The sequence below is a fragment of the Hetaerina americana genome, unplaced genomic scaffold (assembly GCF_022747635.1).
Source record: "Hetaerina americana unplaced genomic scaffold, ioHetAmer1.1.p SCAF_2, whole genome shotgun sequence".
Classification (NCBI taxonomy): Eukaryota; Metazoa; Arthropoda; class Insecta; order Odonata; family Calopterygidae; genus Hetaerina; species Hetaerina americana.
In genome coordinates this window covers 3,213,522-3,229,073 of record NW_027286763.1, presented here as the reverse complement: position 1 = coordinate 3,229,073, position 15,552 = coordinate 3,213,522, and the positions used below count along the sequence as shown (strand labels likewise).

The 15,552-nt window shown below is 36.3% G+C and overlaps 1 protein-coding gene across 2 annotated transcripts in view; it reads right to left on the bottom strand.

The window, feature by feature from the left end:
* The window catches only part of Rab6 (RAS oncogene family member Rab6), a 40,039-nt gene that overhangs the window by 18,841 nt on the left and 5,646 nt on the right, over positions 1-15,552 (bottom strand). For both annotated transcript variants that reach the window (XM_071584563.1, XM_071584564.1), the window contains exons 3-6: positions 10,660-10,713; positions 8,533-8,638; positions 7,992-8,197; positions 6,763-6,829 (exon numbers count right to left, since the gene is read on the bottom strand). In XM_071584563.1, coding sequence (XP_071440664.1) covers positions 6,763-6,829; positions 7,992-8,197; positions 8,533-8,638; positions 10,660-10,713 — 433 coding nt within the window. The remainder of the gene's footprint in view (positions 1-6,762; positions 6,830-7,991; positions 8,198-8,532; positions 8,639-10,659; positions 10,714-15,552) is intronic.

Below are 15,552 nucleotides of genomic sequence, written 5' to 3'. Positions count from 1 at the left end.
AATACACATGTCAACTATATTTTTTTATTCACAGAGCATTATATGAAAATGGAATAAAAAATAAGGAATTATAAGAAAAAACTAGTGAGAATGGCACCTATTGCCAGCATTGACATACACTGAAATTGTGTAACTTGAGGAGAATGTTACTAGCTATTCAAGTAGAATGGTGTTTAAGTGGATAGTCAATCATTACTGAACTGGGAGACAGATTCCAATGCCGAAAAATACTAGATATCTTTAGAATTAAACCCGTGCTTGGTAATTTCTTAGTCAGCCCACCTAATCCATTAGACAGCCCACCTAATCCATTAGACAGCCGTTGCTCACTCACCAACTTGCTTGTAGTAGTAGTGGTTTGTGGGGGAGGTGACCAACAGCTAAGGTCATTAGCACCATCAGGGATGGATGGAAAGGAAGGAGAGAAACCGGCATCAGCATTAGCCTACTCTCAGCAAAAGGTGACAATGGGTCCACAGTTTAACGTTCCAATGGACGGAACACTTATTCAAAGTTCTCTCCGCAAAGCATTTCAAGTAGGAATCGGGATACCACTGAAAAATATCTACTGTCTCCAGGATTTGAACCCGAGCCCTCTCTGTGGGAAGCCAGTACATTAGCCACCACATCATCCTGATCCCCCCAATGGCTGTCGTCTTCAGAACCTTGATTCTGAAGACGACAGCCGAGCTGTCGAAACGTCAAATAACATATTGTGAGTGTCCTTTCTTTGTGTTTCTATATTCTACAAATCTGCATCTGTGTATTTATATATTTGTGCGTCGCTGAAGAGCGTTCCATTTTGAAGATATATATATATATATATATATATATATATATATATATATATATATATATATATATATATATATATATATATCTGGAAATAAAACAAATTAAGTTGGTGAACAAACATCTATGAAGAGAGAGGAAATCCTAGACTTTCCTGAAGACCCACTACCATGAAAACAGCAGTCAAGAGAAAAACAATACAACAACTATCATTTGCATTTGGAATAACCCAGATGAGCTATAAATGGAGGCTAGGCTAACTCACGAAAAACCAACTAGACTTTTATCTTTCTAATGAATATAATGCTGAACTAACAAGTTATACAACCATTTGTCAGCAACAGAAGAAACATAAATGAGACGGCAATTTCCTATTTAGTAAAAGGAAGAGAGACAAATCATGCCACACATTGACTTTACTTACCTGATCGAAGGAAACTTATGCAAGTTCCAGGCCCAAAGGATATTACTCATATGCACTTAAAACACACATGCACAGCCAATAAAGCTGCTTTTGATGTGTGGTTGTCAATAAATTAACTTTGCTGAACATTTCCCAAGATGGATCCAATTTTTATTCAAAAGATGTTCTAATGCTGTTCGGGTCTTAATTGATTCACTAAAACAATCCCTTCATCACTGAGTGGCATGTATCCAAAAATAAAAATAAACTCATTGAAAGTTCTAATTACATTTCTTGAGATTTTTGTCGGTAGCAAAACTAAAGTCATAAAATGATGGCTATATTACTTGAAGAGAATAAATTAGAGCTGAGATACAATTAATCTGATAAAATAAATCGTCCCGGGTGTAACTTTGAGGAATTGTTTTGAGATGAATTATGTCAAAAAAACTTTGCAATTCCACATATAAAATAAAATTGATTGCAAACCAGGTTTCACTGCTGTGCAGTATCATCCTGCCAGATGACTTAAGTCACCTAACAATTTATTCCATGTGGAATTACGAAGTTTTATTTGATATATTCTGATAAATGTGTGATCATAATGAATGTTTTTTATACATCCAATTGTGATCACAGGAAGACACATATTTATTTAACTCCTCCAAGAACAAAGGACTTGCTTTTCTACTTTTTGTCCATTTTTAGTTTTTAATGTTAAATAAGCAATAGTTAGGCTCACTTGAACTTCTCCTTCATTTCATTTTCTTTAGCAGTAAATATTTACACTGGTAATATTCTTTCAAAGATTTCACTATTCAACGATAATTTTAAGACTAATGGAAAATCCATAATTGAAATCTTTACCAATTTACAGTAACTATCTTCCAGTACATCAAGTATGTTCCAATAAAAACAATTCATAGGAAATGAAATTTATTCAATTAACTGCTTGAATAGATTTGGATTTTTTATATCACCAATGATTGCCAGCAAAGAATATTTGCCCTGGAATTACGACAGTAAATTAAATGTATGAACACATTGGTGAAGTAAGCTGATATGGACTAACAAATAAAGCAAAGCTGACAATGGCTACTGTTCTCTTCCAAAATCATAGTTGGCAGATAAACCATACATCAAAGACACCTTTCTTTACATGTTTCAATTCCAGATTGCACACTCACACACGACAAATTCACTAATCATTCAAATGACTGCCAAATGGATGAAAATACACTAAAATCAAAATAATGACTGAAAAAATGAATAACTAATCGATTTGAAGAAAAACTGCAATTTTACTAGCTCTCTAACTCTGGTTAGTCATGAAATGCCAAAATAACAAGTGAAATTACATAATTAGAAAATCAACATTACCAATGGAAATTCACATGTAATTATTACTCATAATATCCACGGTTTTTATAGAATTTTGAAGAATGACAAAATGGGACCCAATGGCAATCACCAGAATTTCATAAGAAAACCGAAAAAAATTCTCACAACATTCTCACGAGTCTATTAAGACCTCAATTTTACGATGTAGCAATTTTGAATTCCCCTTGGTTATTGAAGCATGCAACACACCTGGCCATCAATAGATATGACAATTTAAATTCAGGGCCAAGCAATCCTCCAAACGAATGAAATTTTAGCATAATAGTGAAGTTTCCAGCTAGCTGTATTTAATCATGCATTCAAACATCATCAACCCCACTTTTTCATAAACAATTTGAGATCTAAATTATAATTCTATTTACCCAAATTATATTGTTTAGAATTTTTAGTTTACCTAGCTAATGGCCTCATTTTTAATCCATTCCAATTCTAGTTAATCATTAAATTTGGATTTTATATCCACAATATAGCCACATATATCAACCCTTTTAAACGAACAAGCTATGAAGGAAAGCACAACAAATTTCACGATGAATCATAAAGGCACCTATGTACATCTTGAATTGAGAGACAAAACACACCAAAACCTAACTTCTCTGAAACTGACCTCAATGACTAGGCAAAAGATGACAATGAAAGAACTGGGTTGGTTTACATCTGACAGCAGCACTTTTTCCTCTCATTTTCATTTCAAAACATCTTGAGAATACTGGCTCAATGGATGCATTATCCAAAACTAGAGGTCTCATTTTCACATTGCGTACCTTGCCACGTTTAATTCCACGAGACTGCAGGAGATGCCATGATAGTAATTTTAAATGGAGTCATCTGCTAAATGTGCATTACAATGCAATAATTTCAGACAGTAGAGGTCATTTGACTTGACCAGGATTCAAACCTGGAGCCCTCAATGTCCGGAGTGCTAGAGGATGCTTTGATAGCTTAACTGCATTTAAAGCACTCAACCAGACATCTAGGGATCCATATTCAAATCCTGGTCAAAGCAAATAATTTTTACACTCATAAAATTGTTGCATTTTTACCAAGTTTAATAAAGACCTACGGATTACTGATGAATCCCTTTCTTGCAAATAAATGTAAGAACACGAATATTTTTGAAAGTGCCTCAGAAAGGAGAAAAAAAGGTAACCAAGAGTCACATCAAATAAATGCTCATTTGACGTAATACTCCGAGCCACCCAGAATAGGATTGGGCCAAGGGATTACTTTTTTAGGACATGGATACCATTATACTAGTTAAACACATCAGTATTACAACTTGAACCCCACAATATTTCTTCACCCTGAGTTCCCAGAATTCTCTGAGTGGTACAGTTAACATAAAGCCAATGTCATCTATTCCAGTCAACAAACTTGATAATAATGAACAAGCAGATTTCTGAAAGGAAGTTGAAATGAAAGAGAAAAGAAATTGAATTCTAAGCAAAGAAGCAGGCAACTCATTAAATGAATTACTACTGAGCCACGTTCATGAGAAAGCATTTGTGTACGTACACATGAATGGTCAATTGATTGCTTCATAGAGGGAGGCATAATCTGAAGACAGACAACCTTCACAATGAAGCTGAGTACCTTACATCCTAATTGCAACAGAAATGCAATTTAATGTTAACTAATCTATGAACAATTATAACTATTTACAGGATGCCAGAGAGATGTCGACAACAATGATAGCAGAATAACGGTAAACAAGTGCTGGAAACATCAGCTCACAAAATGGTGCAATGCATTATAGACATTCCTAGTATTTCAACCTAAACACGGGATACATTCAAGGACAATCCTGAAAATTACTCAATTGTTTCAATATATACATAAATTAGACAGTCAAAATTAGACACCAGAAGTTAAACTTTAGTTCAAAAATGTACATAGTTCAAGTATATCCAGAGAGTCCCAGAATAACTACCAGAACGTAATGTGATACTCAAAACTAAACAGACTAAAAAGCTTTTAAATGTTTCATCACATTCTATGTTTTTAGGGCACACTTTAACATGACCCCTAAAAATTGGATAATTTATTAAATTTAGTATGAACAAAGTTTAAGTAAAAATTGGTTAAAATTCTGAACTGTCCATTCCTTCACCAAAGTGCTTCAAACGTAACTAGTGCAATCCTTCACTTTTAATGCTCAGCGGTAAGAGAGGAAATTATGAAGTCACTCAATATCACAAGTTTCCTAAAGCAATTTTATCACAAGTTGGAAACGTACTTGCATTAAACATGAGGCGGAAAATGCCATAAAGGCTCATGCTGTCTGTCACTGCTACATGCAAGCAGGCATTATATGCCTGCCATCAGCAAGGAAAGCTGGAATATTTTTGTTCCATGCTAAACATGTTCTCAGCATGACACACCACAGCCAAGTGATCATCACATTACATGGGCTGTTCAATAAAGAGTGATCATAAATTCCTAATCCAATAATCTACAGTGGAAACATTTTATTTTATATTTTTACTCAATGTGTAATGCACACAGGGTTTCAGTCGTCATACTCCCGTATTGTACTCCACAGCGTCAGATATTGCAAGCTGAAACATTCAGTTCTGTTCACCTATGGGGGTAACACAAAAACTGATACACAGCATTGAAATGTGGCCGTCCCCTCCGCAGCAAATCATCAGCCAAGGCCTATGAAATGCTGCAGGAGGTTTTACGTGGTTTTTTAATGTTTAAGGAGGAAAGACAATTAGGAACTGGAGCTTCAGTCACTGCTCTTGCGGAAGCAAACATCAACACCACTGCGGCCTACGTGTAAGAAATTCATCAAATAACATTTAGAGCACAGACAGAAACATTGAAAATTTCAATTGGGTGTCAGCCACATTTTGGGAAGAGAGCAACAGCCCTGTGTTCATGCATTTGTGTAAGGTAGGTTCCACGAAACACACCAAGAGATCATGATTATCTCAGACAGATCGGTACGACGTGTGTTCTCCATCCACTCTCTAGCCAAGACCTAGTCCCATGCCACTTTTTCCTGTTCTCCAATGTGAAGAAACACCCTCGTGGGGTGCATAGTTTACTATAAGAAGCAGGCAATGTTTCAACTTGCATTTGCTGCGGCAAAACTGGAGTCAAATCGATTAAACTTGTACCACGCATCACATAGCCGACGATACAGCATGAAATTAATTATTTACAGATTAATTACGCACATGAAAAAATATTCCTCATTGACAGACATCATACTTCTCACTTATAACGAACACTCTTATATCAGTTTTACCAAAAAACATAGACATATTAAGGACTTGTCTTAATGCCTTAGAATTTAAAATTTTTAGATTTTGCCTGCAAATAGCTTTTCCCAGGTGAAATACTGACTTTTGAAACCAACAATTCTTCATGCTAACTATTAGATATAAGAAAGTTAATATCATACTGTGAACAGAATATCTCATTCTACAACAGTAAAATTAATTTTCCTTTCATATTTTTAATACAGCCATTTTTTTCTGATTCTCATCAAAATATATAAATGACATCTAATCTTCCAACTAAACACCTAAAAGCAACCCGCATCATAATGTCCATTTCAAAATGTCTTAATATGACAACATCAGAATCATGTTGGAGGAGGGAACCAAATCCACAAAATTTAGAATAGCTGGTAACTGTAACAACCACAGATGAATCAAGAGTTTCCAGGTTATTTCCACATTGATTTATTTTGTTCCACCAGGACTACCCACTGCAGGGAGATCCCGGAAACTGTCAGAGCCATCATGAAGCCTGCATAGCAAATGCAACACCTATGGAACTAAAAAGCTTAGCCTCATTGTTGACTAACAAGAGATATAAATAGAAATGCTATAAATCTTCAAATACCGAGGGAGGAATTCAAGGCCCTATAGTCTTTAAGTCCTAGCTCCATGCACAAAAATAGGACAACCTATAATGATTGCATGAAATTCTGATATCTGTATTTTGATAATTTATTGACTGACTACATTATAAGGTCTGAGCATTGATTAACACCAAGGAGGTTGAAATGTTATAATTGAAGAAGTACTGAAATTCAGACGGATATCATTTCAAACAATTTGATGCCTGCGTGAAATTTCCCGAGCACTGGAAATAAAATTTTAGTTCAGGAGAGTAAATAAAGTTATTTCCTACACTATGGAAAAGGATACTGTCTTCTGGTGGTTTGTTTTCTGTAGAGTCCATTCCTGGAAGGGCAGCAGCAACACGTCTGAATAACTGTAAAAATAAAAATGTGAATGCATTATGCCATTTCACATTTGTAGATGTTTTACATAAACAATCTTTTACAAGTTTCAAAAATAATTCGAGGTAAACATTAACAAACATTTCACTTTCTGAGGAAAGCATAATATTAGTACATTGGGATATCTTTTGTTTTAATAACCCTTAACTTTTCATCTTCTACTTTATTAACAAGTTCCTACTTATTTCTTATAAATAGCATTGCTTGGTCCAAAGTTTTTCAAAAAGTTTATTCCTTAATAGAAAAATATTTGTACACCAACTCAACAAGGAAACATGCTCGATTAGAAGGAAGTTCTGTATAGTTCCTATCTCAACTGTTAACTTCCATGTCCACTTCCTCCCCTTCCCAAAGTTCTTCCATCCAGCACCTTTGAGCCTCTGAGCATCTCTTTCAACCAGCAGGAGTGAAGAACGAGTGAGTCATGATGATATTATGGAGAATAGATACACCAGCAAGGGATAAGTATTTAAGAAGCACACCTGTAGGTCTCGCCATGAGAGAGGACTAAGTTCCTGATAACTCCATGAAAGACAGACTGAGAAAGAGAAGTAACTGAACTAGGGATTACCAAGAGAACAGAATAACCAATACCAAAAGAAAATGACGATACAACTTTTCTGCTTTGGTAGGCACTTAAGAAGATTATGCTCCTCAAACAGTGGCTGTGCCAACCCATATTTAGCCTGCCTGCCACAAGAAGCAGACAGGACACAAGAACACCACAGTAAAGGTAAGGAGGTCACCAACTTTTCCATCCAGGCCCAGCATTGCTTAACTTTGGTGACCTTAGTAGAACCAAGGTTTTTTTATGTGGCTAGGCTCTTGCAGCCCAGGGAGAGAGGATAATGGATTCTTACAATGGAGAATGTCTGCAAGAAGTGCTTTATCAATGGAGATGCCACAGTTAACACACAGGAGGATAAATGTATAGTGCGGTAAGAATTACTATGGCAAATGTATGTCATAAAGAGGTATTGTGTAGATAAATTAAGAATAAATTAACAGAGTTTCTGTTCACAAAGGTCATAACCACATTGAACTTCATTTAATTCTGAGTTGGATGGTTTCATTTTGAAAATAAAATCTGTCGATTTAATTACACGGAGTGAGTCAATCGGGAGAAATGCTTACCTGTTTCACGTTGTAACCAGCCTTGGCACTAGTTTCTATGAACATTACGTTCAATTCTTTGGCTTTACGTTCACCTTCTTCAGTGGCAACTTGTCTCTTGTCAGAGAGATCTGTCTTGTTGCCAACCAGCATAATAATAACATCACTCCCTCGTTCCGTACGCACATCATCTATCCATTTCGAAGTCTGATGAAAAGAATTTGCATCTGAAAGGAGAAAATGAATGATTTCATTTCATCTCCTCCAATTGCATTATCTTTAATAATGAACTACTTACATTAGGTTCTTACTGCCGTTCGATTCACTCTAGAAATATTTTTGAAGCTAGTGAATTAGACATGGATGAATAGGTAAGCATAAAATGGCATACGAGAATATATGATTTTCCATATAAAAATCATTGAACCTCATCACAGCAGCTCACGACAAAAAAACATACTTCCTGATAATTTGAAATAAAACTTGTTCAATGGAATTAATTAAAACCTTGGTATCAAAAACTATAAATTTTATGAATTTGAATAAAATGGGAGTTACATACTTGTTATGTCATACACCACTACAGCAACTGTTGAATCTCGAATGTAGGATGGTATGAGACTACGGAACCGCTCCTGTCCTGCTGTGTCCCACAGCTGAAGGCGAACCTATTTTGTTGAGATGGAACATTTGTGAATTTCATGAAAGATCGCCCTAGCTAATTTAAGCATGTAGCTAACTTAAGAATACGAAGACTGACTTCAAGAACTCAACAATGTTATTTAAATACAGGTTTTAAAAATATGCAAAACACTCGTCAAAGATGAGGGCGGAGGTTAAAATTTTATTCACACTTAACCGGATGAGTTGAGTCACCATAAAATACCACCATCACAATCAATACAAATAAAAACTTCAAGGAAATATTAACACTGTATTTAGAAATACTCACTTGGCAACCAAAGGTACTTCCATCAGCTTCATTTTATTGAAATACCGGCAAATACATTTGCATTCAATGAGACTTCTACCATTTAATATAAAACTTTAGCCCCTTTTAGCCAACCCACTATTCAAGAATTTACAAACAAATTCTATTTAAATTGTCGTGTTTATTTTCACATTCCTCTTCTATATTAACTTCTTGTGTTGTTTAATTATGCAAAATGTTATGTATCCATTTTTGGATGGGACAATGCTGGTATTTCTCAATATGCAAACATGTAATTCTGAAAATACTAAGGGCACAATATCAGGAAACCCACTCACTAACCTGAGCTATATTGGTCAAGGGGTAGGCTAGCTAATGTTAAGTCTACATTTACCAAGGTTTGCTCATGTAAAACCTCGTGGAGTTTTTTTTCCCAGGATTTCAAATCTCTAAATCACCGACAACTTATAATTACTTTCTTCATGACTTATGACGCATCTTAAGCTTGTTTCAATTGCACATTAATACTTGAAAACTGTATTTATTTAAATTAGAGTTATAATGGAATGTGCCCTCCAAAATCTGTAAAAATTGAGTAATTCTAAAATGTAATGTGAAATTAGTTTTTGCAAATTGGTACATTCCTGTGTAACACATCAGGTTATACAATATCATACCAATAATACTTTATTATTAGCTACATTTGGCAAATTAAATACACGTACAACAAACAAAACCTAATAGCATGAATTAAGATTTAGATTATTCCCATTTCACTATAAATATTATTTTATAATTGCTTGTACTTTCTTCAAAATTCATATTATTGATTTACAAGATTCAAAACTGTGATATTGGCAAATCAATCATATTTGCAGGTTTGAAAGAAGACAGTGTTCACCTTTGGAATGCTTTGACCAAAGAAGGTTTCCATAATCACAACAGAAAGAGGGCCTTCTACATCACAGCACCACAGCTATCCAGTAATTTTTATCACGCAAGCAGTTAAATAGGTATTGCTGCAAAACGCTTCAGATCTGAACTGATAACAAGTATTCAGAGCCCTTAGAAAAGTTATGGCCCCAAAGAGTCTATTTAATACAAAAGAAATCCATGAAATATGGCTTCAAGTATTTTAGGCCAACTTATCCATTGATGGATTCCTACACCCTCCAAGTATCATTTAAAATTGTCAATGACTGCTCATTCATGGCGAGAACATCCCAATTTTTCCTCATGGATTGACCAACAACAACTAAGCAGATGAACATAAGGACTGTAAGTTCAGCCAAAAGAATGTTTTCAAAATATTTTCCTAAAATTAAAAACATCACTCTCTTATTTGAATGAAGAATGCAAGAAATGGAGCACACATTCACAAACACTCGTGCGTTTGGCTTAAAATAAACAGGAACTTCTCATAAAGACGATGAAAAATAATTAAAGTACTATTCCTAAAAACATATTCATAATATCACAGAAACAAGGTTTTTAAGCAGATGGGTTGTTTTCATTACAAATTTAGACAACAACATCAGCTAATATTCATGCAGATCTGGTCACTTTGATAACTAGCTTCTATTAAATGAAGGTCTGTTAATCGCACCCCATACAAAGGAATTATTTACAACTATCAATTAATTAATTTTCCTGGGGCCTGCCACTGTATAAGGGTTGTGATTACAGTATGCAAGGAATGCAAGAAGAACTAATGTCACCATGAGGAATAATATGGCCATGCACATCACACTAACTTACCGTTCTGTCTTCAAGATACATTGTTTTTGATAAGAAATCAATTCCAATAGTAGCCTGGAAAAAATACAAGAGTTTTATTAGTCCATGCATTAATACAAATGTGAATTTAGCCCACTAAGATAAAATGTTTCCAAACAAGATAGCCACTGAATTATTTGATTTTCATGTTTTAGCGACGAACTAATTTATGAAACAAGTTTGAATTGAAAAAGTTTCACAGTAGTAACACAATGAATGCGATAGGAAGGTCTTTAATTATAAAATTAACTATGTATTCTTATATCATAGAACATAGAGATAAAATGGTTTACAAATGCCTTTCCTGAAATATACCTCTGGGACCCAGCTCGTTTATGCAACGCTGACCTTTTAAGTATAAATCCAATGACAATGTTTATGGCACACTTTTACCAATACACAATCATTTCCAAAAAAACAAATATGAAAGTGAAGACCAGAAACTTACAGAAATTGCTGCTGTGAATAGTGAAAATTTTACCATGAGCAAAATTGAAGCTAAATCCTTAATATTGAAGAGGATCATGGACCTGAATATCCTAAGCATTTTCAAGACAGAAGAAAGCACAACAACAGGCTACTTAGACTATGGTGGACAACTTCATGATAGGAAGTAAAAATCTAAAAATGTTATCAACACCTTAATGGATAAGGGCAAGGATAAAGGTTCACACCGAACCTGTGCATAGTCTTCGTGGCAACATTGGGGCAAAGGAGAGAGAATTTAATGACAATGTTATAAAATTACAATTAAATAAGGAAAGGTTAGCTAACAAAAACTCTCTCCACTTGGGTTTGTAATGCACAGTGACCCCTGAGAGGGGCAAGGACACTTGAATCAGGGTTTCCAGGGCTCTTACTCATACACCTTAGGTATCCATCAATTCTACTTAATACACATGCATAATTGAAACTAAGAAATAATGTTGATGCACACACTCATCCCTAAGGTTTGCCATCCACAGTGACCTTTAGGATTCACATGCACCCACAAAGGGCGAATTATTCGGTAGTTTTATATTTAAGGTACGATTTGGGCGGGCACAAACTTAAACAAACACGTCTACATTCCATGGCCTCATCCAAGACAATTAATCCTACGATTCTGCATAAATTCTACCTCCCTTCATTACACCCAACACGCCTTGGCTTTCCTTCCTCCTACCTCACTTGCCTAATGTCCTCTGTCGCAGTCTTCAACATCCCATTGCCAATCAAAATACTCTGCATCCATTTTTCCTACCCCCTTTGAGGCATCCACAAACAATCCCATCTCCTCCCCCGCAATGCCCATTATTTCCTTTTTTGTTTCCTTTCTGCCCATTTCACCTTTTCCATCCTTCCCCACACCCACATTTCGAAGGCCACCAACTTACACCCATCATCTTGCTTTGAGTATCTATGCTACACAAAGCCTTGCGCCATGTCAAAGTTTCCACCAATCCTCCTCAACATCCTTACTCCTGTCATCAACTCCCTCCTTGTGAAAGCTCTTAGTCTCACGCAATTCTCCTTCTTATGTCCTTACTATTTTGATCACCTTGGTCGAAGACACTTCCAACATAGTTTTCCTGTTCTACCTACTCTACTTTTCCCCTCCAATTTCAATGTTTAACACAGCCTCTTTCCTCCTGAAAAATCTTATCCACCGCCTCTCACCATTACTTCCACATACGTATATAAAATGAGAGGTGAATAGCATGCATCTGCCTAAATCCCCTGCCTAGTATGCCCCATTCTGACTCTCCGCCTCCCACCCGCACCTGGGAAGTCCTACACATGTACAGGGTGTGGACGCTGCAATCCTGCCAGTCTACTCCTATTTTCTGCAATACAATCGTAAATTCTACCCCATTTACTCTATAAAATACTTTCTCAAAATCCATGAAACAAACAGATCCTGATTATACTCTTTTCTCTTGATCCTTTTATAAGGACAACATATGAAGGATCTCAGGTTTACCCGGCGTATGGTATTCAAGAAGTTCTCTCGGGTTTCCCACCGGGTCAGGTTGCAGTACACCAACATTTCGAAGGCTGACTTTGCCATCGTCTTCAGGGTGAAGTGAAGCACCCTGATGGCAGAGTCAGCCTTCGAAACGTCGGTGTACTGCAACCTGACCCGGTGGGAAACCCAAGAGAACCTCTTGAAAGGACAACATATGTTTTTCTATAATTTTTTCAATAAAACAATACTACAAAGCGATGCTGCTACTCCCAGTAGAGAAATGTGGATGTACGAAAGTGTAATAGCTTAAAAAAAATTTGATAAGGTTATTCCTTATTCTTTTCATAGAATTCAATTGACTTCTTCCCCCTCTATTCTGAATGGAACACCTGCAGTGATTTGATCTATCCAATTCACCATCATAATTTTCGCCTACTATACTTACAATGATTCCCATTTTCTCCTTCCCGCTAAAGTACTGTTCATGCCGCAGTATCAGAGAGAAGCAGGTTCCAACCATATGCTTAAATGAAATTGTTTTTCCACATTTGCGTAGCTAGCTGTCAGGACATTTTCTTTAGGTAGAATGCCTATTTTACACATTTATTGGGATTTTAACAACAATGTATTTCCATCAGTAACTTGAATGTATATTTGCCATTTGAAGCTTCTCAGAATATTACTTCATATATGTAATGCACAAAGGTCTTTTGACACAGCTGGGCATTTATGAAAACAGGACACTAAATATGTGGATGATATTTGATAACATCAATCTTAAGATGTCATTGGAATATTATGAATCTTTAAATATACATTGTAAAAGAAAGAAAAAGGAAATCTACCACTTAAAGTAGGTTTTAGGTAGACAAAAGATACCAAATAGAACAGTGACGATTTTTTTGTCTGAGATAACAAAACAAAACCAAACATCCTAGGCTACAAACCCCTCTTCATCTCTTGTCTACCTCCTTCCTCCCCCCATTCCGTCTAATACCCCAATCCTATTCCAGCCCATCATTGGCCAAACAGTCTACCCTTTATCACAGTCTTCAACATCCAAATGCCAATCAATATATTTTTCATCAATTTTTCCTGCCTCATGATTTCTCCCAGCAATACCTGGCACTTAACAATACCTTTCTGTCCACTTCATCATTCTCATCTTCCTCCAAACCCACATTTCAAAAGCCTCCAATCAGCGCCTATCATCCTGCTTCAACAACCATGTTTCCACGTCGCATATAACTACGCTCCATATAAAAGTTATATGCACTATATGTTCATTAGTGTACCAACCTTATCTTAACATCCTTACTCAACATCTGTCATCAAGTTCCTCCTCGTGAAAGCTCTGATTGACGAAATTCATCTTCTTACGTCCCTACCACCCGAGTCATTTTGGTTCAAAATACTTCCTGGATACTTTAACTGTTCCACCTAATCTACTTTAAGAATTCCTATTTTAATAAAATTGGTTGTCTCCGGCATAACTTTAAGAAACTTATTTTAATATGTAATCTAGCCTTCCTCAGAGTCAAAAACCACATAACGTTTGTTTTGTTAACATTTATCCTCATCCAATACCTATCACATTGACTTTCTATTGTGCTCAGCTATGTTTGCAAACACCTGGCTGGCTGACAAATTAAAGCTTGGTCATCACCGAACCTAACTGATTTTACGAATTCCCGGCCCACTTTCATTCCTACCTCCAGTTCTTCACATGCTTCTTCAATCATTTCCTATGCATGTGCACGTTGAACAGCAACGGTGATAATGGGCAACCCTGCCTCACTCCTCTCCCAACACTGCCCATCCGGACTTTACATTCCCCACATGTACAGGTTGCGGATGTCTCCTATCCCTCTTATGAACTTCTATTTTCTGCAATTTATTCATTGATTTTTCCAATTAACTCTATCAAACACTTCTTCAAAACCTAAAAAAAAAGGTAAATACGTCCTGATTGTATTCTATATTCCTCTCGATTAGTATTCTCATTACCGCAGTGGCATCGTGCATGCCTCTCCCCTTTCTGAGCCCAAACTGATCATCCCCTAAGTTATCATTTGCCCTGCCCTCCATTCTCTAGTTTATGATCCTGAGAACCACTTTAGCTGCATGGGATATCAGACATCACTTTGCAGCTCTCACACATTGCTGCCTTCGCCTTTGGGAACAATACAATAGGAACCATCACTGATTGAACCAAGTCAGACACCCAAATTCCTCCTTCATAAGGACTACAAATTAGTCCATAGACTTATTGCCCACATTTTCCAAAACCTTTTAGTAGTTCCGCATGAATTTTGTCTACCCTCACGGCCTTAATTCATTTCAATGCCCTCACTAGCTCGCAATGAAGTAAGCCTCGACCTAAGCTATCTTCATCTATGTCATATTCTCTCAACTTATCTTCGATTTTTTGCAACGATTTTCCCTTCTCACTCCCTGATAGTCTTCTAACCTCCTAGCATAGCGCACCAATCTCAGCCTAGCTCTTTTAATTTTCCATATCCTGGCTATGTTTCTTTCATCATCTACTGTCACCTGATTCGTTCCATGCCTCTGTTTATTAGAACACTTCATACTTCCTTCTCCCTAACTCTGTATTTACAATCTTCCATTATTTCTAATCATCTCATCCATAACCCATGGTTCCCTTCCCATTTCTATGCATAGTTTCTTCTGCTGCATTTGACACCCCTTTTTTGATAGGCTCTGATATTTCCTCTGTAGTACCCTTCCCTCACTTATGATTTTCTCCTCAGCCTCCTGGTACTCCTCCTTTTTCAATCAGATAAGTGCGACTAGGTTCATTTTCCTCTCAACTGTCTTCCTTGTTTTATCTTTTTGGATCGAACGTTACACTTCATAATTACAAAATTGATCCAAGTCTGCATTCACTCCGGGGAAACTTCGAC